The sequence below is a fragment of the Xenopus laevis genome, chromosome 1L, assembly GCF_017654675.1.
Source record: "Xenopus laevis strain J_2021 chromosome 1L, Xenopus_laevis_v10.1, whole genome shotgun sequence".
Lineage (NCBI taxonomy): Eukaryota > Metazoa > Chordata > Amphibia > Anura > Pipidae > Xenopus > Xenopus laevis.
In genome coordinates this window covers 198,696,991-198,720,834 of record NC_054371.1, presented here as the reverse complement: position 1 = coordinate 198,720,834, position 23,844 = coordinate 198,696,991, and the positions used below count along the sequence as shown (strand labels likewise).

General features: G+C 41.4%; 2 protein-coding genes across 6 annotated transcripts in view; one reads left to right on the top strand and one right to left on the bottom strand.

Moving 5' to 3' along the window:
• Positions 1-19,131, bottom strand: part of bdp1.L (B double prime 1, subunit of RNA polymerase III transcription initiation factor IIIB L homeolog) — a 68,700-nt gene extending 49,569 nt beyond the window's left edge. For all 4 annotated transcript variants that reach the window (XM_018264990.2, XM_018265006.2, XM_018265015.2 and 1 more), the window contains exons 1-5: positions 18,733-19,131; positions 17,000-17,564; positions 13,187-13,296; positions 11,803-11,865; positions 7,840-7,965 (exon numbers count right to left, since the gene is read on the bottom strand). In XM_018264990.2, the coding sequence (XP_018120479.1) occupies positions 7,840-7,965; positions 11,803-11,865; positions 13,187-13,296; positions 17,000-17,564; positions 18,733-19,004 (1,136 nt within the window). In that variant the 5' untranslated portion in view covers positions 19,005-19,131. The remainder of the gene's footprint in view (positions 1-7,839; positions 7,966-11,802; positions 11,866-13,186; positions 13,297-16,999; positions 17,565-18,732) is intronic.
• A 3,443-nt stretch (positions 19,132-22,574) lies between these two features.
• Positions 22,575-23,844, top strand: part of smn1.L (survival of motor neuron 1 L homeolog) — a 14,566-nt gene continuing 13,296 nt past the window's right edge. The window contains exon 1 of one of the 2 annotated variants that reach the window (XM_018239232.2): positions 22,575-22,752. In XM_018239232.2, coding sequence (XP_018094721.1) covers positions 22,699-22,752 — 54 coding nt within the window. In that variant the 5' untranslated portion in view covers positions 22,575-22,698. 2 annotated transcript variants of the gene reach the window in all.

Sequence of the window (23,844 nt, the reverse complement as noted above, 5' to 3'; positions counted from 1 at the left end):
GCAGAAATCTGAGATTTTAGAGAACCAAGAGAGAGACCCTTGGATAACCCTTCCTGGAGGAACTCTAGGATATTAAGGACTTAGAAGACCTTGAATACAGCATTGTTTCGGTTGCACCATTGACAGTTAGTTGACCAGACTCGATGGTATGTCTCGGCTGAAACTGGCTTTCTGGCAACACACAAAGTGCATGCTACAGCCTTAGAAAACACCTTTTGCATCAGGATTTGCATCTCAAGAGCCATGCCATCAAATTCATATACCAAACAAAGCAGCAGCACTCCGGGATTGTTGAAAATAGTGAAAAACTTTACTACTATCATACTACTACTACTATAATAGGCCTATGGCATTGGAGTAAAGTTTTTGGAGAGCGTTGACGTCGAATGCTAGGGGATCTCTGTACCGAGCTAGAAAAGCTGAAAGAGAGTGGAGTCGCCAGGAGGTCCACCACTGGAATGCCTCACCCCTGTGTTATCTATTGGAACACTTCGTCGTTTAGAGACCACTTGTCTGGGTCAATGGACTGTCTGCTTAGAAGGTCTGCTTCCCAGTTGAGGAGCCCTGGAATGTAGATGGCTGAAAGCATGGTCTGATGGCTTTCTGCCCATTGGAAAATGAGCTTGACCTCGTTTAAGGCCCCTCTGTTTCTTGTGCCCCCTTGGTGGTTGATGTAAGCCACCGCCGTGGCATTGTCCATCTGAATCTTCGCCGCCTGATCTATCTCGTTGCCAATGAAGAAGGCCCAGACGTATTGCTTGAATCTCTAGAAGATTGAGTGGTAATTTCTTTTCCTCTGAATTCCAGAGTCCCTGTGCTGGCTTCCCCTCGAGGGCAGCTCCCCAACCCGACAGACTTGCATATGTAGTGAGTACTCGCCAGTGTGTGTCTCCTAGCTGTCTGCCTAGTGTCAGGTGGTTGGTATTCAGCCACCAACGCAAGGATACCCTCATCTGGTGAGGTAGGTGGATCTCTTGTAGCAGGGATCGTCATTTCCACAAAGTCACAATGTTCCATTGGAGCCCTTGAAGATGGAATTGAGCAAACGGCACAGTTTCTATGGCAGAGACCATGACTCCCAGCACTTTCATGCAAAACTTGACAGTGTGTTGTCGTTTCTGCAAAAGCAATCTTACTAGAAACCTGAGGTGAAGTGCCTTCTCCTGATGAAGAGAGAGATTCTCTGTGTCTGTGTGTTGAAGTGCATGCTGAGAAACACCCTCGATTGACTGGGTGTCAATGAGGATTTTGTTAGGTTTAGAACCCAACCTAGTTCCTGCAATTTGGAAGGGATGAAGCCTTGATCAATAGATCGTCCAGGTACAGTGTGATGGAGACACTCGCACTAGGGATCACCGCTGTTGCAGCGGCCATAACCTTGGTTTAGACTCTGGGGGCTGAAGTGAGCCCGAAAGGGAGACTTGTAAATTGGATATGATGATTTTGAAAAGGCAAGTCTCAACAATCTCTGATTGTGATGGAAAATGGGAACATGCAGATAAGCGTCCGTTATATCCAGGGGAATTAGAAACTGCCCTGGAGCCATTGCTGCAATGACAGACCTGGGATACTCCATTTTGAAGCGTCTGGCAAATGAGTTTTTTAGTTCCTTCAGGTCTAGGATGAGACAAACTGACCAGTCCTTTTTGGGTACTATGAATAGGTTTGAATAATTCCCTTTGAAACAGTCTCCAGGGGGCACAGGAGTGATCACCTTTGAGAGAAGGAGATGGTAGAGATCTTTTGGAAGGCTGCATGCTTGTCTGGCTCTGTTGGAATTCTGAACATGAAAAAGCCATGAGGAGGAGAAGACGAAAAATCCAGATGATAACCTCGAGTCACCACGTCGTGTATCCAGGCATCTTGAACGAGTGTGAGCCAAGTGTCGGCGAACAGACTGAACCTCCCTCCTATCGGCGATGCAGTTGTAGGTGCAATGACACAGTCATGTCGAGGTAGACTTGTCCCCGGACTTAGGAGTGTGCCCTTTTGTTGTGCCAGACTGGTCTTTGCTTAGTTGCGAAGCACCACCATGTCATGAAAGATTGCCTTGGAGGGGAGGCCTCGTGTTTTTCGTTTGGAAGCCGTGAAAAAACTTTCCCCTTTGAAAGGTAGGTTGTGCCTTGGGTTGGGGTAGGAAGGTGCTCTTTCCCCCTATGGCTTGGCAGTTAAATCCTTTCCAACTCAGGGCCAAACGGGAGTTTACCCTTGAATGCTATGAAAGTCAGGGACTTCTTGGAAGAAAAGTCAGCTGACCATAGCTTCATCCATAAAGACCTGTGGGTTGCAACTGCCAATGCCAAAGATCTACTGATTACGTGGACTGCGTCTAGGGAACCTTTAGAAAAAAGTCATTAGCCTCCTTTATTTGAGAGGCCCATTGAGTAAGTTTGCGACGAGGGGACGCAGAGAAGTGCCTGAGGCTGAAAAAGAGAGAGGAGGAGACTTTCCAGCTTCTTGTCCATGGAGTCCTTGAAAGAGGAGGCATCAGGGACTAGTAGAGCAGTGCTCTTGGAAAGCCGGGACACTGGAGCGTCCACAGATGGCGGTACTGACCATTCTTCTGTAGCCTCATTAGGAAAAGGAGCTTCTCAAACCGGTGGTTAGTTTGAAAACACCTTTCCGGTTTTGTCCCACTCCTGTTGAATGATCTGGTCAAGTTGTGAGTGGGAAGGGAAAACTGGAGACGTCTTACTGTGAGGTTTGAAGAGAGCCTTAGAGGAATTGGTGGAGGATTCTGGTTCTTGCCGGTGAGGAGTCTCTAGGACCGAGGAAATAAGAGAGACCACCGAATCTTGTTCAGAGTTGGAGGAAAGCTCTCCTTCAGATTGGTCCCCTTCATCCATTAAATATGAGGGCCGAAGGAAGAATTTCCCGAAGGTGAATCACTATCTTCATCCGAAAATGAAGGGGCCCTGCACTTATTGGGCCTCACTTTGGGATTATCAAGGCGTGACAATAGCTAGTCTAATGCTAATTTCAATTTTAAAATTCCTGTGGCTAGTTGGGATGCCCATTCTGGTGGAGAATGAGGGCCCCTGGGTGGAGAGGGGTCCCTGTTCAGAGATGAGGATTCACCCTGAGCCTGGTATGCCCGAGGGATAAGAGGGCCTGGAGATTCAGAATCACGTTCTATAAGCTTACATTTGGTGCATAATGGGTCCTTGTGCACAGGAGGCAAACGTTTGCGGTATTTGGCACAAGCCAGACATTTAACAGAAGCAATTGGCGCTGCCCTGGAAAAAACGTTGTCACTATGACCCTCAGACATGACAATAGAATAAATCTAGTGGGCTTGTAATTAGGGTAGGGTGGAGGGTCCCTAGTAGCCCCTATGCCCAGCTGAACACTAACCTGCGGAAGGTAGAGCAGGGATGGAGGATCAGCAGTCCTGGGTGTGCCCTGCTGGAGCTGAAAACCAGGCAGGATAACCCACTGTATGTCTGGAGCTGTAGGCAGGACGCTCTCTGCAGACAGAGAAGGTCCGTCTATTGCAGGAGGTATGGAGCGGTTAAAAAACCCCAGAGCTCGTCTCCCAAAAGTCTGCGAATGCTGTGGAACGCAGGGAAAATGGCGGCGTGTGACTTGTGCCTCTGTAATATAAAAGGCGCCAGCACAAACTTTGCACAGGACCGCGCACCACCCCCATTCCCCTACAGACCTGGAAAATGGGTCCGAGAATAAATGATCCGTACTGCAGGTGGCAAGAACGTTTGCCGAGTGAGGGAGAATGTGACTGAGACAGTAAGCGCACAAACGCACACCCTCCTATGACCTGCCAGTGAACTCCCTGTGCAGTGAGGGAGAGAACTGCAAAATAAAGATCTTCAAACCAGGGGCCCTTAGTATAAAAAAAAAGGGGAATCTTTGACTTACCCCAGAAAGGCCCTGTGGTCTCAGTCAGTTGAATCTGGTATTATCACAAAGAACAACAAAGACTTTTTAATTACTACACATACCCGCACTGAACCTACTCCCTAAGGTACATAAAAGTCTAATCAACCCACCTGGGAGACCTATTGTCTCTGGAATGGGGTCGATATTAAAACCCCTATCTCAGTATGTTGACTCATACCTCCAGGACATAGTGAAAACAATCCCCGAATGCCTTAAAGACACCACAGATTTCTTATGCAAATTACAAGAGTTGACACATGTGGGGGAAGACTGGGTACTGTGTAGCATCGATGTCCAATCCCTGTACACATCAATACCACATGAGGAGGGCATACACTATATTGAGGAGGCACTGCTAACCACCCAGATCCCTCATAATATGATATATTTTCTGCTTGAATTGCTTACCTTGGTTCTGAAAAAAAAACTACTTCAGATTCAATGATGAATTTTTTATTCAAACACAAGGCACTGCTATGGGCAGTAATTTCGCGCCAAGCTATGCCAATATCTTTATGCACTTCATTGAACAAAAGATAATTTTGGGCCATAGTGAATACAGTACACACATAAAATGCTATCTGCGATATGTGGATGATGTATTTCTATTGTGGTGTTCTAATGAATCTAAACTCTGTGAATTCATTGAGTACATTAATACACAACATCCGACCATCAAATTTACTGCTGACTATAACACAAAAATGGTACATTACCTGGATGTAAATGTGATTAAAGAAGGAAATACACTGACAACTGACCTGTATAGTAAACCCACTGAACGCAACAACATGTTACATAAGACCAGCTATCATACTTCCAGTAACCTTAAAGGTATACCCAAGGGACAATTTCTGAGGATAAGAAGGATAGCTTCCGACGACTTGAAGTACCTTAATAGCACGAATGGGCTAATAGAAAAGTTTGTAGCAAGAGGTTATGAAAGACAGTTGCTAACCCAAGTACGTGATGAAGTTCTCATGGTTACCAGAGAATCTCTACTTCATAGAAAAGTTATCAAAAAAGAATCAACCCATTTCCCTTTTGTAACTATGTATGGCCCAAATAGCAAAACTATGCAAAACTGAATTTGCCAGTTCTGGCCAATTATCCAGAAAGACCCCTCTCTGGGTAAATACTGCAAAGACCTCCCTATTTTTTCCTACAAAAGGGGTAGAAACCTAGCCGACAGATTGGTTAAGTCTGACATGAGATCCAAACAAAAAAATACAAGATTTTTGAGCACCCCTAAAGTAGGTACTTTTCCGTGTCTAAATTGTGGATGTTGCAATTCCATTATTAAGGGTGAAAACATAACTCATCCATTACAAGGTAACAAAATAAAAGTCAAACAATATGCTACATGTAATAGTGATTTTGTTATTTATGGCCTTAAATGCCCTTGTGGCAAGATGTATGTAGGCCAGACCTCTAGAAAAGTACGAGTAAGGATCAATGAACACAAAAGGTCTATAACTAATTATGATCCAAAAGAAACCAAAACCCATACACCAGTGGGTAAACATTTTTTTGACAACAAGCACAATAGCGCTAGCTTAAGGTGGCAAGTGCTGGAAGAGATCCCTGTTCCAATCAGGGGTGGGGATAGAAAGAAACTGTTACTTCAACGTGAGGCTAAATGGATAGATACATTGAATACACTTGAACCATTGGGATTAAATGATGCACTAAGCTATAAGTGTTTTCTGTAAAGGCTAATGTATTTTTTTGTCCTTTCAGCTTGTTAACGATACAACATGGACTGTTTTACTTAAAAGGTAGGCGACTACCGACATACATAATGATTACTGTGTAACATGTAACTGTACTTTATTTGTGGTGCAATATCGGAGTATGCCAGAAGATGGCAGTACTCTGTAAGGGTAAAATTTTTGTTACACTGTACTTGAATGTGTCTAGCCAGATTGGAATGGACAATCTTGTTTGTTTTTGATGATTTTAAAAGTGTTTGGGTTACCCACAGCATTTGTATAAGCACCTGAGGAAGAGCCACTGGGCTCGAAACATGTCGTGCACATTTTGAATAAATGAATCACTGAATCAGCAAATTGGTTCTCCAGAGTCCTATTTTTGAATTGTGAAAGTCTGCAGGTCCTGCAGTGCCTAAACTCTGAAGTTGAACCCTACATTATAACGAAAAGGATCTCATCATCCATAAGAATATACCCTCTGGTCTCAGTCCTCCGGCCAGCTTTCCTTTCTTCCTGTAGATGAAAAAAGGGCATCAGGCTGGATGGTCTGTGCTCAAGGTACTCCAAGACCGCGGGGACTGGTCCCTCGTAGGGGGGTGTCAGAATGGACCTCTAAACAGTGTAGAGGGCCTGAACATTCCAAGGTGTCAGCCTAGCTGATCAATTTGAATGAAATAATAAAAGAAACTCTTGCAGAGAAAAATTAAGTCCTATCCTCCTGAGGACACAACTCAAACTGAGTGAACCTCAGCCTGCTGGGGGTATTGCCAGTGGGGGAAAAGCCAGTTTGTTTTTGTTTTGTTTTTTTATTAGTTGTGTCCTGCCTCCTGGATGTACCAGCTATACCACACTGTCCCTGTGTCCCCCAAGCAGACTAGGAGAAAGGCGCTATAAGACTGAGTCCAAGAGGCTGTTGGAATAAGTAGTGGTTTGATAGTGTGTTGGCACTGGTCAGAGGGTTCCCGTGTCTGCACATGGACCTAACTGCCAGCACTGACAAGTGGTATTGGCTGCACCTGGTGCTACAATGCAGATCTAAATAACATCTTAGGTCTATTCTTCCCAAGGCGCCACAGTAAACAGAAAAGGTTAAATTCAACGCTACAGTCCTATATACTGCATCAAAGCAAAAGGTAAAACTTATTAGTACTTAAATGCTTAGCAGTTAAAAGCACCAAAAAATCATGAAGTGCTATGAATCAAATATATTTTCAATACATTTTCTTTAAATATAAGGTGCAGATCAAAAGAGAACCCAGAACTGTACAATTCATTGCACATTAATGTCAGTGCCAGAGATTCTACAGCCAGGTAACCATTTTTTTAACAAAACATTTAATAACTACAGACATTAGCACCAGGGCCGCCATTAGAAATCATGGGGCCCCATACAACAAAATTTTCGGGGCCCCGTCCACGCTAGCGCCCGAGCCCCACCCACTCCACCCCGCCCAAAGACCACACAGACATCAGCGCTAAAAAAGTAACCCCCCCATACACAAGTTATAAAAAGCTATTGATGGTCAGGGCCCCCTTATAAGTTAAAAAAAACATTGGTCCCCTTACAAGTTAAAAAAAAATGGGGCCCCAAAAAATTTTTTTGTTAAAAAAACCATTGGTGGCAGGGCCCCCCTTACAATTTAAAAAAATAATTGGGGCCCCAAAAATGTTTTTTTTAAAAAAAAAAAAAAAACGTTGGTGGCAGGGGCCTATAGAATATTTAAATAATACATTGGTGGCCAGGGGATTAAAAAAAAAAAACCCCACATTGGTGTTCAGTCTAATTGAACTCGTGGCTTCAGGACTTCAATTTCGGCTGTTTTCGTGACTTCGGGTCTTTTCACTGCTTTGGGACTTCGGCTTCAACTGTTTTGTGGCTTCGGGTCCTTCGGCTGTTCAGTATGGCTGCAGGCTGCGGCGCTGTCAAGGGAGGCCCAGCTCTTTTCAAAACTGCAGCACTGCCAGGACCCCCTTCATGCCCGGGCCACTTGTCCCCCTTTGTTGACGGCCCTGATTAGCACCATGGGTTTTTTTGGGTTAGAGTCCTATTTGCCCAGGCCTCACTTAAGCTCATAACATGCTTACAAATAAAGAAGACCGAAAAATCCCCAAAACTCATCCTGCCTACTCATAGTCACTAACACTATTAAATCACCACTTTCCCCCACCTCCACTAAGCTGCAGTATTACTAAGTGGGTAGAGAAACCTGGGTGTAGCAAAGTAGATTACCTCTCCTCATCAATAATAATAGAGCCATCCTCTGCCACTTTCACACGTGGGACCATTAACGGACCTTCGTCTTCCTCTTCATCTAGATCATCTTCATCTTCCATGGAAATAGTTTTCTTTTCTGGTCTAAAGGAAAACAAAAGAGAGGATTGGGATGACATGCAACATGGCAACATACAAGCAGAAGTCCTTATTGAGGCCATGACTGCAGCCAGTATTGAAAGTAAAAGTATATATTATAATATGACCTAAAAAATAAAATAATATTCCTCTTTTTAGAGCAATGGCACAGAGCAAAATTTCAGGTGTTTTGCCAAAAAATTTTTTCCCAGTAATCAGTAAACTGCCCAGGAACCTATAGAGGTCAGATTTTATAAATAAATGAACAGCAGAGTGCTTTACAGGCAGTGTTGTTTCTGCTAGGAAGCATGATAAGAACCTTGCATGTTGTGGCATTTCTGGGCTCGCCTATGTACAGGATACATGGTATAGCCATGATGCTTACTCCTGCGTCTTAAATGGTGTGGGATAAGATTACATTAAAAAAAGGAACAGAACTAGAGTCTTACCACAGATCACATGCAGAAGAAGACATATAGCAATAAAATAGTGGGATCTCCTACAACTGAACATGAGGGGTCTGGTATTTCTGCAGAAGCTACTATCAAAAGTTTTCCCTTTAAAGCATCAGTTGTGTGAGGCATAAAGCAGCAAAAATTTATATATAAAAATTTTTTATCGGCTCAGTCCCCAAATAAAATTAAAGTTAACTGCTCACCCAGCGCAAAATAAGACCCAGGTGTAGAAACAATATGTGAAGTCTATATATAATACACTTTGATAAAATGATATGAAATTTGATAGATTGACATATGAGCACGAGTTGTGTTAGTAGTTTGGATACATATTAAAATTAAAATTTAGATTGAATTAATAAAATAGAATTAATTAATTTGAGGTGCAGCGCGTGCCATACAAGTGGGGATCCCCCTATACAGGTCCACAAGCGCCAGGACTGCCGAATACTGCTCATCACGGAACCGGAACGAAGACGTTGCCACACGTCTCTCTAAGGACTCACAGTCATTCACGGACTTCCGCATGGTCGGTAATATACTTTATCTTGGTTGAGTGGGGCTGCCCTGGAAAACATCCATATTTGTAGGACACCCCACGGAGGCGTCCTTTTGGTCATCCCAATTATTTTGTACTCACCTACAGGGTTTTGGCCGTACGGCAGGTGCATAAAACCCCTCCTCACCCTTGAACATTGAACGGGGTTATTATTTAGAGGAGACCTACCCTGAAGGGGTGCTTTATTGATACCTATTGACTCTGGCACTTTGACACCTGGGATATTCCATTATTCATAATTCGGTTATAATTAATCGAATACCAGCATCGGATAATTTTGAACTTTCGCTATAGGTGGCTCCAGACACGCCACTTTTACACCATAACATTTAATCATTACCCATGCTGGGTTACACCTATAATATTCACTGCTTAGTTTGGTTTTAATTGTTTTTAATTTGAGATTTTGGCATAGTGTTGAACAATAAATATTGCCTTTTACATATTTGAAGTATTCATGTATAATTGAGTTGGTTGGGGGTCATATGGGCGGGGATTTATAGTCCCAATTGTTGTGTATATATGTTTAATTGTTGGAGGACACCCCAGCCCATTTGCCCCCACACATACACCAACATATCGAATTGTGGTGCCCACACTGCACTTATAGTTCGTTGTTGTTGTTTCATGAAAATAGAATTAATATTATTTTATTCACTGTAAAAATGCTAACTGCACTTTAGATATATATGAGATTTTATTCACTGAGGTCATTGATTATTATTATGACTTAACCTATTATCATTATTCTATACACACAAGAATATCTCCACTGAGGTTGATTTTGATTTATTTTTTATTTATTCATTTATTTATTTATTTAAATTTATTTTTGGAGAACTGCTTTCATAATTAATGTAGTTTAGTTTTTACTTGTATAGTACTTCGTTTAGAAGGTAAACGAATATCGTAATGGATCACACTTTTAACATTTTAATCTAACCGGTAGACATCAGGATGTTAATGAAGTTTATTTGATCGCTGCTTTCTGAGCCTCATAGTGGTAATTATATACACTTCAATAGTGACATTAGGGTGCTTCGAGCTATCTGAACGAACCAAAGTGGGCTTAAAGAGAGAACTCACATATTTCAATTCAAAATCGGGAGTCCATATAGTTATTCAGCCAGGCCCAAGGGACTCGCCCCAGTTCAAAAAGGCAATCAACTGCAGAAAAGTTTATATCAAAAACGATATAAGTCCCAAGGCCTCTTCAAGTAAAAAATATATATTTATTGTTATTCACATTAAAACAGTAACTAGTACAGGTGGGGTATGTGGGGTAACAATAAATATATATTTTTTACTTGAAGAGGCCTTGGGACTTATATCGTTTTTGATATAAACTTTTCTGCAGTTAAAGAGAGAACTCCCAGGCAGTTGCGCTGGGGAAATTTCCTAAAGGCAACTTGGAATTCAGACATATACAGAGAAATTATAGGTCTAAGGGAAATAGTTAAGTAGAGTGCCTTGGTTGATAGTACGTGTCCTATTCGTAGTTCGATTTAATTAACAAGCATTACATCCCCGTTCTCCCTTTCTTTAGTTCTTTCTCAATGTTTTGCAATGATATGAATGTAATGTGATATGAATCCATGTTTATTTGGTATGAGTTCCACGACGCAAATGAATATTCTTGAATCTAGATGCTGATTTTGAAGCGGTTAAAAATTATGTACTTCATGATTTATCCATTATTTCTACTATTTTTCAGCATTCTGTCTTGTCCTAAAAAATGGTCCTAAAAAATAGTCTTATAAAATGGTCTTAAGAAAAATTGTCTCAATAATGATTCTGAAAGAATTGAAATGATTTAAAGTAATTTAGAACTATGTGTAATGATTTGAATTGATTTAAAAAAAAAATATATAAAAGTAGAGATTTCATTTCAGCTGAAACAATTTAAATTTTAGGGTTAAAATTTAGGATCACTGATTTGTACGTCATATCCTTTTTACTTGTTTAAATGTCAGTTCACGGCTGTTTTCAATTATGCCTATGACTAAGTATCTCCGGATACGAAACGCATAAGGTTTGTTTTAGCTGTTCTAATAAAGACCTTTTATTATATCGATTGGCCCATGGAGTGCGTGCTTCTTCGCTATCTATAAAGCAGCAAAGCCATAGACTGCAAAGCTGATCCATTGCAGCCTGAGGGAAAGATTTACTCCCAGCTATACAGATGGGCAGTGGTGTAAATAAGGGCATTTGAAAAACCTATAAAGTATTTACCATTCTATACTCACTTTAAACGTAAAAGAATCGTTCAGTGTAAAAATTAAAAACTGGGTAAATATTGTGCAAAATAAAAAAATGTTTCTAATATAGTTAGTTAGCCAAAAATGTAATGCATAAAGGCTGGAGTGACTGGATTTCTAACATAATTTCCAGAACACTACTTCCTGCTTTGCAGTTCTCTAACTCTGAGTTAGTCAGCAACTTGAAGGGGAGTCACGTGGGACATAACTATTCAGTGAGTTTGCAATTGATCCTCAGCATTCAGCTCAGATTCAAAAGCAAATGATTACTGATTGGTTACTGACTGGTAACCAATTAGTGGAAACCAAGAGAGCTGCAAAGCATGAAGTACTGTTCTGGCTAATATGTTTTATATTTGAAAAAAAAAAATATTTTGCACGGCCTATTTACCCAGTTTTTTTTTTTATACTGAACTGTTCCTTTAAGATTATGTTGAATTTAAAGGTTGACAGAAACTGTCTTTTCGTTTTCTCCTCTCTACATTTTCTCTCTATTTCTATTCTTACAAACTGTTTAATTTGAAAAATCCAAAAAAAAAAAAAGTGGGAAAAATCTAATACACAGACTTACACAGCACTCTGAGATTCAGCAGTGGGAGACTTGTCACCTGTCGTTTTGTCAAAAAGAGAAGACCTATAGAAAACATAACACAGAGCAGCTGAATTGAGATGACATGAAGGTGCTGGAACATTTAATTTAATTATACATTGAAATACAGTTTCATAGACAACAGAAAAATGCAGCCTGGAAGCACTGGAATAAATGGCCAAATGTGCAGTTAATATACAATGTATGTATCCTGCGTGTGTATCAGTTAGAACAGTCTCAATTTTGATTACCCTCCACAGTCCCCAGGAGAAGGTAAAATAAAGGTTTGGCTGTATAAGGTTACTGAAATTAACGATTAGTACAATGTTGATCTAGTAACTGGTCTGACTCAGGAAGGATTTTTCCTTCCTCTGGGGCATAAGAGGCTTCATATATTTATTCATTTTGCTTAACAATGGATCAACAAGACGTGAAGCAAGTTTTACTTAAGCAAAAGGTTTAAACTTGATGGATGCATGTCTCTTTTCAACGTCATCTATTATGTAATAATAAATACTCAAAAGTATTTGCTACAATGTTGCTAACAACAAAATGGCAGTGACGCTAACAGCCTAGAGTGTATGTGTCACACCTGTAATCTTTATGTAAGAAACAGTATAAACAACAGGCTGAATGGAATTTTTCTTTTAAGGTAATCATTAACAACAACCTAGAAAACTGGACTGTGTGGAGCAGGCTCTTACAGTTAATAAAATAATACAGTAGGTTACAACCAGCAGAAAAATATAAAGTTCCCCAGAGACATTTAAAAAAAAGGTCTAGGTACAAATGGAGGCTTTTTAGTTTGCAAAGGGGTTGTTCACCTTCACCCTTCAATTGTTATTATTTGTGGTTTTTGAGTTATTTAGCTGTTTATTCAGCAGCTCTCTAGATTGAAATATCGGCAAATAACCCTAGCAAACATGACTGACTGAATAAAAGTGGCCATACACGGGCCGATAAAAGCTGCCGACAGACCAAGTCGGCAGCTTATAGGCCCGTGTACGGGGCCCTCGGACGAGCTTCCCCGATCGATTTCTGGCCAATCCCGTCGGATCGCGGCCGCATCTGTTCGTTGGTGCGGTCCCGCGATCCGTCCGCCCGTAACTAGGGCCCACGATCGGATCAGCCCGATATTGCCCACCTCAAGGTGGGCATATCGGGGAGAGATCCACTCGTTTGGCGGATCTCTCCTTGTATGGCCACCTTAAGAGACAGGAATATAATATAAACAAGAGAGCGCCTGAATAGAAAGACAAGTAATAATAAGAAGCAAAACCAATTGATATGTAGCCTTAGGCTACATTTGCAGCAGCAACAACAGACAGTATGTCAGCCAGTCACATTTAAGTGCATAGTAACCTACGTCATAGGGTTGTTTTCTGGGATGTAGTGAATGAAGTCTCTCATGGTCATTTTGGAGTGGTCTACTTCACTGCTGAGGTCTATACTCGAATACTTTCCCTTTGATGCTCTCTACAAACAAAAACAAAGCAACATCAGGTAACATGGATTAATGTAAAGACTTTTAAAAGATCTTTTCGTTATCATTAGACCAAGCTTATCTTGAAACGATTGTTTAAATGTACGATTTGTGCATCAACATCAAGCCAGGAAAATGGAGGATAGCTGCCTGCTTGGCCCTGCAAACAATTGGACAATATATAGATTTCACTGTGACTGATGAAAATTTTTTGTCGGACGAAAAATCATTAGTTACACGATCGTTTGATTCCCACCAACCTCACGATAATGTGACGGATTTGTTGGATTGCACTAAAATTGGGCGTTCACCAAAGAAAATCTTTGCATCTATGGGGACCTTAAGATTTGGATTAGGTTTGTTATCTCGTTGAATCTTTCCGGGAGAAATCTGTACTTGCCAAATGTGGATATTTTAGATTTGATAGGTGCTGCCTCTGAAGGCAAAAACAACCATGGTTTCAGTAAACATGTACAGAACCAGTTATCCAGAAAGAAATATAGTAGCTTGCAGGACAAATCCAAGGCAGTAAACTTCGACTGCAAAGTGCTTTATTGGAGAAGTAGGTGCTCCACATCAGGTTTCCGGCTAGGCCCTTTATCAAGAGTGATATAAAGAAAGCACCAAATTATGTGAAGGCCATCTCTCATAGAGTCCATTATAAGTAAATAATTCAAAATTTTAAAAAATTATTTATTTTTTCTCGATATTAATAAAACAGTGCATTCTACTTGATCCCAACTAAGATATAAATAATTCTCACTGGTGGCAATAGAATCCATTTGGGTTTAATTTGTGTTTAAATGATTTTTTTTTAGTAGACTTAAGGTATGGAGATCAAAATAACAGAAAGATCCCTTATCCAGAAAACCGCAGTTTCTGAGCATTCAGGTTAAAAGATTGCATAAAAATGTGAGGAACTAATGCCTTTTTTAACGCAATCACTTCATTTCAGGTGCTCAAAAGTAATTGGACCAGGGGCTCAAAAGTCAGTGGACACTGACTCAAAGGCTATTTCATGGGCAAATGTGGGCAATTCCTTTGTTATGTCATTATCAATGAAGCAGATAAAAGCCCTGGAGTTTATTTGAGTGGGGTGCTTGTATGTGGAAGATTTGGCTGTAAACAACATCCAGGTCAAAGGAGCTCTCCATGCAGGTGAAACAAGCCATCCTTAAGCTGCAAAAACAGAAAAAAACATCTGAGAAATTGCTACAATATTAATTAGTGGCAAAATCTACAGTTTGAACTCAGCAACGCAAAAAGACCTGAACGTCCACGGAAGACAACAGTGGTGGATGATCTCTGAATCATTTCCATGGCGAAGAAAAACCCCTTCACAACAGCCAAACAAGTGAACAACACTCTCCAGGAGGTAGGCGTATCGATATCCAAGTCTACCATAAGGGTAAGGCCACACTAAGCGATAGCGCGGCGATTTGACTCGCCGCGACTATTCGCCGCGACTTTTAATCTTCAATCGCTGGCGAACCTGTGGCGCTGGCATCTATGGGGAATCGCTGCGTAAAAACACACGCGGCGATCTTTTTTCTATTGTCGCTCGAAATCGCCTAGCGAGGCGATTTCGAGCGACAATAGAAAAAAGATCGCCGCGTGTGTTTTTACGCAGCGATTCCCCATAGACGCCAGCGCCACAGGTTCGCCAGCGATTGAGGATTAAAAGTCGCGGCGAATAGTCGCGGCGAGTCAAATCGCCGCGCTATCGCTTAGTGTGGCCTTACCCTAAAGAGAAGACTGCATGAAAGTAAATACAGAGGGTGCACTGCAAGGTGCAAGCCGCTCATAAGCATCAAGAATAGAAAGGCTAGATTGGACTTTGCTAAAAAACCTCTAAAAAAGCCAGCATAGTTCTGGAAAAACATTCTTTGGACAGATGAAACCAAGATCAACCTCTACCAGAATGATGGCAAGAAAAAAGTGTGGAGAAGGCGTGGAAACAGCTCATGATCCAAAGCATATCACATCATCTATAAAACATTTGGGAGGCAGTGTGATGACTTGGGCGTGCATGGCTGCCAGTGGCACTGGGACACTAGTGTTTATCCATGATGTGACACAGGACAGAAGCAGCCGAATGAATTCTGAGCTGTTCAGAGACATACTGTCTGCTCAAATCCAGCTAAATGCAGTCAAATTGATTGGAGGCATTTCATAATAGAGAAGGACAATAACCCAAAACATACAGCCAAAGTAACCCAGGAGTTTATTAAAGCAAAGAAGTGGAATATTCTTGAATGGCAAAGTCAGTCACATGATCTGAACCCAATTGAGCTGCATTTCACTTGTTGAAGACTAAACTTCCGACAGAAAGGCCCACAAACAGCAACTGAAAGCCGCTGCAGTAAAGGCCTGGCAGAGCATTAAAAGACTTCAGGCTTTCATTGACAGAAAAAGTGTTTCAACCAAGTGTAAGAAATTAACATTTTATTTTCTGTTTTTTAATTTGTCCAATTACTTATTAGCCCCTGAAATTAAGTGATTGCATAAAAATGTGAGTAAGTATACCCTTTTTTTAACACAATCTTTTTGTTCAACCCACTGAATTAAAGCTGAAAGTCTGCAGCTAACTCTGGACCTAACTGTATGTGATATATATATATATATATATATATATATATATATATATATATATATATATATATATATATATATATATATATATATATATATATATATATATATATATATATATATATATATATATATATATATATATAAAATTGTAGAAAGGACCAGCACTCCGTTTTCCAAAGAATTCAGTAGTTTATTATAATATCACAGTGTCTCCAACGTTTCGGCCCACTTTGGGGCCTTTATCAAGGAAGCATTTCGTTATATATATATCTCATAGGTCATGATATCGGCACTCACAACAAACAGCTGATCTTCTGATGCCTGGGTGCAGTGTTTGGTAAAGTATTCAAGCTTCAAGTTGGAGAAACTGCGCTCACAGGGTTTTTTCAAAATAAAAGTGTTTTTATTGTTGGCACACACTAATGTTTCGGCTGAGCCATCAGCCTTTTTCAAAGTGAAACCCACTTAAATACCCTGTCTGGTGGGAAGCCACGGTGACGTAAAGAGAGTGAAGTACGTGTAATACATACAAGCGTGAATCACCTCCCCCACTTGAACCTCAGTGGAAGTTGCTGAGTGCAAAACTACTTCATAACGTTCAACATATTGAAAATTGATACTTAAAAACAAGTTAATAGAAAAGCACAGATCATAACATTGTACTTCATGCTCTTCACATCACCATGGGTCCCTGGGTATTTAAAGAATGCACACACATACAAACACACAAATATAAACAAAGACAAAACTAAAGAGTATTGGAAAACATTATGTCCTGTATTATTCACAATGTGGGTAATAGAAATCTCTCTGGCATTTCAAGACATGTAAGAGATATGACTATAGTAAATTTTAGTTAACAGAATAGTGCCAGCGAAACGGGAAATAATTTAACGAGACATTCCATTCCTATCCTGCATATGTTAAAATCTTTCTCTTGCGACACAGGGTACTTTCACTTCATTCAGACATGCTGGCTTTCTAAAGATGCACAAAATCCTCCCCCAAAAAGACAGGTGGGCTATGTTAAGAAAACATAAACAGCAAATTTATGATAGCTGACATTCTAGTAAAAAATTACAAAAAAAAAACAATCCTTACTCTCTCTTTTCTTAGTTCGTCACGAAGCAACTCCCTTAATTTTTTAGCTCTTTTGAGTCTTTCTTTCTCCAAATTACCGACAAGTTTCTTTACAGGGGAAGGTTTTGTTTTCTTTAGGTATTCTTCGCTGATGCTGGATCCCTGAGATGGTCTCTCTTTAAGTGGACACAGATCATCCTTTGATTGAGGTTCAACAGCTTTCACAGGACTAACTTCAGGCTGTTTAAGGACAGGTTTCTTAAATGGGGTAAACTGTGGAACCTGGGGTACCGGAGTCCTCTTTTCAGGCAATGATGGTTGGGAAATGCCACAGGGAGTAGGTATTTTGAAAGAACTCTCTAACTTGACTTTCTCTGGAGTAGCGGTTTCAGCCACACCAGTACTAGGTACAGCTATAGGAATGTCTCCTTGAGAAGCTTTCAGTGGTAATGTGGTAACAGTCGAAGGAATGGAGACCCTCGGCTTTGCAAGATTAGGCAAAGTAGCAATCCTCTTCCTTCGCTGGAGCGGTGTCGATGTTGAACATAGCTGGACTTCAGCAGCAGCTGGGGGAGCATTGTTGCACCTGACAAGAAAATGGTATAGAATGAGGGAAACAAGTAAAAAGACAGCAGTCAGATGTGCACCATTGTTTACTTACCACATGTGCGAAGTGCAATTGCAGATACAATTACCATATTTTTTATTAACTATAATGCAGCAAATGTTCCCATAATTTATGGGCAAAGCATCATTGCAGGCCTTGAAACAACTGTAGCAACATGGACACAATTATGATTGGGTCGTGAGGCAAATCAGACATAACTGTATTGAAAGTTTTCTAACTCCGGTTTCTTTCATTTCATGCATTTGATGTGTGCACCCTATTCTTTTGGCGCAACTGTACTGCAGCAACGGATGCCAGCCACTTAATGGTTTTAATACAACCAAAACTTGCCTCCAAGCCTGGAATTCAAAAATAAGCTCCTGCCTTTAGGCCACTGGGAGCAACAATCAAGGGGTTGGAGAGTAGGGATGGGCGAATTTTTTTGCCTTGATTCACCGCAAAAAGGACGCCCATAGACTTGTATGGCGTCATACGTCAAAAAAATTTCACCGTGCGACAACATTTTTTTGACGCCCAGACTGTAATGGGCGTCGGCAACACTTCGCAGGCGAGTTTTTGGCGAAACTAAACGGGTCAAATTTGCCCATCCCTATTGTTACATGTTACCCAAGAGCTACTGGTTGGGGATCACTGCTGTAGTCTAAAGCTCCCCATAGACGCGACGATTCTTCTTGCCGAACAACCGGATTTTAGGGAAGTACGACCAATCCTTCGAAATTATCGATTTTTTGGCCAACATCGGTCAGGAAATTGATCGGCCAGGTCAAAAAATCTGTCGGTCCCAGTGCAATCTATCTATGTTTGCAGGGCCAAGCAGGCAGCTCCCCTTTGTTTTCCTGGCAAATTGGTCTTTTTAGTTGATGGTCAATTCGTACAATCATTCCGAGAAAATCGTGGTCTCACGATGAGGATTTGATCTTTTAAAAATCTCAACATCTATGACCATCTTAAGGCAAGTAGTCAGGTTGAATGGGCTCACCTGTAACTGGGCACATAAGCACTTGCCCATATCTTGCTTTATGCTAAGAATAACTTCAAATACGATACAATTCCCTTCTATCAAACTGATGTCCCCTGTAGGGAATACACTGTATAGATCACTCAGGGCCAATCAGCTGTCACTTACAGGTCTGTTCCCTTCTTTTCCAGAATCATCGAGTCCCCTCGGTCAGCAAGATCCGGCACGGAGTTCTCTTCCCTCGTCTCAGGCACTTCGGAACACTCCACTGCTTTATCCTTCTCGGGGGTTTCATGGTTCGGTCCAGGAGATGCTTGAGAGGCCCTGTTTGGCTCGGTAGCATTTCCACCACTGCCGGGTGTAGTACCGGGACTAGGGCCAGGGCCCCGGCCGCCCGGCTTAACGTTGGGTTTTAGACTCAACCGCGCTCTGCGGATCATTGTGAGCCGTGTCGGAATCAGCTGTGTCTCATCACTGAGAAGATTTTACAGCAGTTCCTTCTTAGAGCTCACGCTGCCAGGCCAGTCACGTGGGGTAGGAGAGATTTCACAATGACCTCATCAAGCGGCGACCTACACTGGCGTCATGTGACTGATCAGAGACAGGCAAACAGCCCGTGGGAAATAGGTTTGGCAACATGTGAAGTCACTTACTGTGAGCACTGGCACACGTAGAGTAGGACATATGTTTCTAAAATAAATAAAATGCCGTTCGACGTGTTATACATATGCCAGATAATCCTTCCAACAGATGCGGGCTCTTTCCTTTCAACATTTTAGCTTGTCCTTTAACTCTGTCCCAGGTGAGCTTTAAAGACCAGAAATGAAACCTTTTTTTACATCTATCATTGAAGGGGTTGTTCACCTTTGAGATAACTTTTAGTATGATGTAGAGAGTGATATGTTTTATTTTTTTTATTACTGAAGATTTTTGAGTTATTTAGCTTTTTATTCAGCAGCTCTTCAATTTGCATTGTAAGCAATCTGGTAACTAGGGCCCAAATTACCCCAGCAACCATGCACTGATTTGAATAAAAGATTTGAATATGAAGAGGAGAGGCCTGAACAGAAAGATAACTAATAGAAAGTAGCAATAACAATACATTTGTAGCCTTACAGAGCATTTGTTTTTTAGAAGGGGACAGCAACGCCCATTTGAAAGCTGCAAATATAGTTACATAGTTACATAGTTAAATTGGGTTGAAAAAAGACAAAGTCCATCAAGTTCAACCCCTCCAAATGAAAACCCAGCATCCATACACATTCCTCCCGAGTCCCTACTTTTAATTAAATTCTATATGCCCATATCTATACTAACTATAGAGTTTAGTATCACAATAGCCTTTGATATTACGTCTGTCCAAAAAATCATCCAAGCCATACTTAAAGGCATTAACTGAATCAGCATCACAACATCACCCGGCAGTGCATTCCACAACCTCACTGTCCTGACTGTGAAGAACCACCTACGTTGCTTCAAATGAAAGTTCTTTTCTTCTAGTCTAAAGGGGTGGCCTCTGGTACGGTGATCCACTTTATGGGTAAAAAGGTCCCCTGCTATTTGTCTATAATGTCCTCTTGTACTTGTAAAGTGTAATCATGTCCCCTCGCAAGCGCCTTTTTTCCAGAGAAAACAACCGCAACCATGACAGTCTACCCTCATAATTTCAGAAGAAAAAGACAAATAACTATAAAACTATAAAAAAAATAAATAATGAAAAACAATTGAAAAGTTACTTCGAATTGGTCGTTCTATAACATACTAAAAGTTACTTTAAAGGTGAACCACCCCTTTAAGTAACAATTACTAACAAAAGCAGCCATATCAGTGAAAAATGATTACTTTGACCTAAATGTAACTTTTTTATGTACATTAATATTTTGAAGAGTAATTTTGTTGCTGTCAGTATCACTTTAAGAGTTAAGGCACACTGTCTGCCATAGTGATGTGCAGGCCGGGCGGGTTTGGGTCGACCTCGCACTGCCACCTTCAAATGCCGGCATCCAGAGTCTGATTTTATAGTCTCGAGCCTGCTCGCCCGCCTCTTTTGTGATGTCATTGTGATGTCATTGTGATGTCATCGGCGTGGCGGCTTGGCGCAGGTCTATAAAAGGACCCTGGAAGCGCGGGTGTGGGCGGGCGTCGGCTGCAGCAGGGCGGGTTAGGGTTGGGTGTGGGTCAGGAAAACCCCGACCTGCACATCACTAGTCTGTCACTATTTTACTATTACACAAATTTTCAGTGAAGTGAAACATGCCAGATTCGGCCCATCACCAACGAGTTTGGGTTGAGGTAAAAATAAGGGCCTGTTTGCGCAGGTGGGTGCAGGCTGCTTTGGGGCAGGTGTTGGTCAGTTTTTGTGACCTGCACATCACTAGTCCTATGGCCCAAAGGGAAGTGTGGTTACTGTGAGGCTGCAGCCTAAGCACTGGGTCTAATGTTTCCATTGGAACAGAGATGCTAATGGTATCATACCCTTACTGCTGCAAGTGTATTAGGATAATGCAAGCACCAATGTAAATAAACAAATTGGATGTTATTTAAAAAAAAATACCCGACTAGCACCAATACAATTACCTGACCAGAGATCCTTGTTACCTCGTTCCTCAGAATGATCTGCTATTAGTAATAAATAAATTAAATATTTCTGTTAAGAATTGAAAAGTCTGACTGCCCTGACCTATGGGCCTCAAACCCTAACATTTAGAAAGTATGATTCAAATGATCTTATAATCAAAGGTAAATTATCAGTCTCTTCGCTTATAACAGGCATACAGGTCATATCTGCTCATTTAATAACACGCAGAACATTTATGCAAGAGAATTCCATCCTCTTCAGACATGGCGACAATCCATTGTGTGGTGCTCGATTTCTCCTCCCTGGCTATCTCCTATAAGGAAGGCAGGGAGGAGAAATCGAGCACCGCACAATGGATCGCCCAGTCTCTTTCTAAAGAGGAGCACAAGCGGAGTTTCGAAAGTTATTTCTTAATAAAGACTTTGCAATTTTAAAGTTTAATTTGTATTGGTGTTTTTTTTTGTCCGATGTATACTAACGAATTTGTTTAAAACATTTTTATGATGTTACTGGTCCTTTAAAGGAGAACTAATCCCCATTCACTACCCTCCATAGTGCCCCCTCCCTGCTTCCGCCCCACTTTGTGCATTAGTGAAAAATGTGTGCCTAATTCTGAAGTTACACAGCGGAGCTCATAGGCGGCATATTCCGCATAATTGGTTTTCTTCAGATCATCTTCCTTCCCTTTGGTCATTTACGGAGTTTCTGGCGCATGCTGTGCATACGCCAAATATCTCAGTGTCACTGGACCTGGGCTGTCTGGGTGAAAACTAGACAGGTGGTAACCCTATTTGGACCTTAGCAACCAGAGTGCTGAACTTGCTAACTGGAGAGCTGTGGAATAAAAAGCTAAATAACTCAAAAACTAGGGATGGACCAAATCCACTATTTTGGATTCGGCCGAACCCCCGAATCCTTGGCGAAAGATTCGGACGATTACGGAACCAGGGGAAACATTTTTAACTTCCTTGTTTTGTGACAAAAAATCTTGCAATTTCCCTCCCTGCCCCTAATTTGCATATGCAAATTCGGATTTGCTTCGGCCGAATCTGAATCCTGCTGAAAGAGGTCGAAACCTGGCCGAATCCCAACCCAAATCCTGGATTCGGGGCATCAAAAACCGAAAAATAATAAAAAATTCAAATCAATTGCAAATTGTCTCAGAATATCACTTTCTACATCATAAAAGTTAATTTAAAGGTGAACAACCCCTTTCACCATATCATTGAGAGTTGAAAGCCCAATCAGATAAGTTTATATTCGTGCTATTTGTAGCAATAATAACACGTTTTCCAGCCACCACAAAGCAAATGAATTCTGGAGTAGAAGCTTTTTTATTTAGTCTCCCATTGAAAGATATTTATTCAGCGTATCCAATGTGCCTGAACGTCCTCCCCGGCGTCAGAACACAATAACTGATAAGCAACCAACAGAGGGCGCTCTATGCAGCTAATGGCAGTGTAGCGGCTTCTAAACTCGATGGTAAATGACAGAAAACGGAAGCCTTGAGTGTCCAATTGGCGTATGCGTGTAGTAGTCCGAAAAGTAGCGTGTCTATGGCAGGTTTGGAGGACGGTGGGGAAGTGCTTTTCAGACGTGGAGCGGGACAGGTAAGGAACAAAGAGACGGCTTTGCTCTTTTATCGGCACAGACAGCCATGAGGCCGAGTAACTGTACTGACGTCATTGTGCAATGCCATTCTCTGCGTGACGATCAGTCCGCTGTAACTCTGTCTGAAGTGACTGCAGGTGAGACTGGGAATTCTAGATCAGCAACACCTGGAGCGAAGCAGGATAAATAGCAAGATGAAGGGGACTTGCCCAATAATACAGATTTGATTTGTCACAGTGTAAAATGATAATGATTACACTGGATGATATTGTTGCCTGTCGCGTGTATTTGCTTCATAAGCTCTGGACACAAGGTTTTATCTTGTAGCAGTGACAACTATTAGCCACTCTCCTGTGGGAGCCACAATGTAGAGCTTCAGGTAGTTATTTGATTGTAAATTCGCTCAGACCTCACTTTTAGGGCAGAGACACAGGCTCAGATTCGGGGAGATTTAGTTGCCCCGCGAAAACATTGGGACTTTATCAGGCAACTAATCTCCCCAAACTGCCTTCCCGCCGGCTGGAATGTAAATCGCCATTGGGATGCTATTTGGATCTATTCGTTTTCTGGAGTTGCCTCGCGAGGAAACTTCAGGCAACTTCAGAAAACGAATAATTCTGAGCGCTGTGGGAAGGCAGTTCGGGGAGATTAGTCGCCGAAGAGATTTGTCGCAGGGCGACTTATCTCCCCGATTCTGAGCCTGTGTCTCTGCCCTTAATTTACGAAACACAGAAAGAAATGGCCAGCACTCGGTCAAACCCACAATGTGGATTTGACCAGCTGCTATAAATGATAAAAAGCCAAAATTTGTACAGAACAGAGTTGCCAGGTCTAATTTTCAAAACCAGCCAAAGCTAGCTAAAAAAAAAAAGCCCAAAACTAGTAAAGAGGCTCTTCAAAAGTAGACAAAAAATAGCACTATATGTGCAGTGCAAAAAAAGTCTAAAAAATAAATGAATATATGTTTCACCTATTTTTCTATAAAGCAAAATGGGACAGATTTGCCCATCATCAGGGGGTATCTACAGAGGGGGCATCTACAGAGGGGGCTCGAGGTATAGGTGCCCCATAAGGCCCAAATACATACCGTA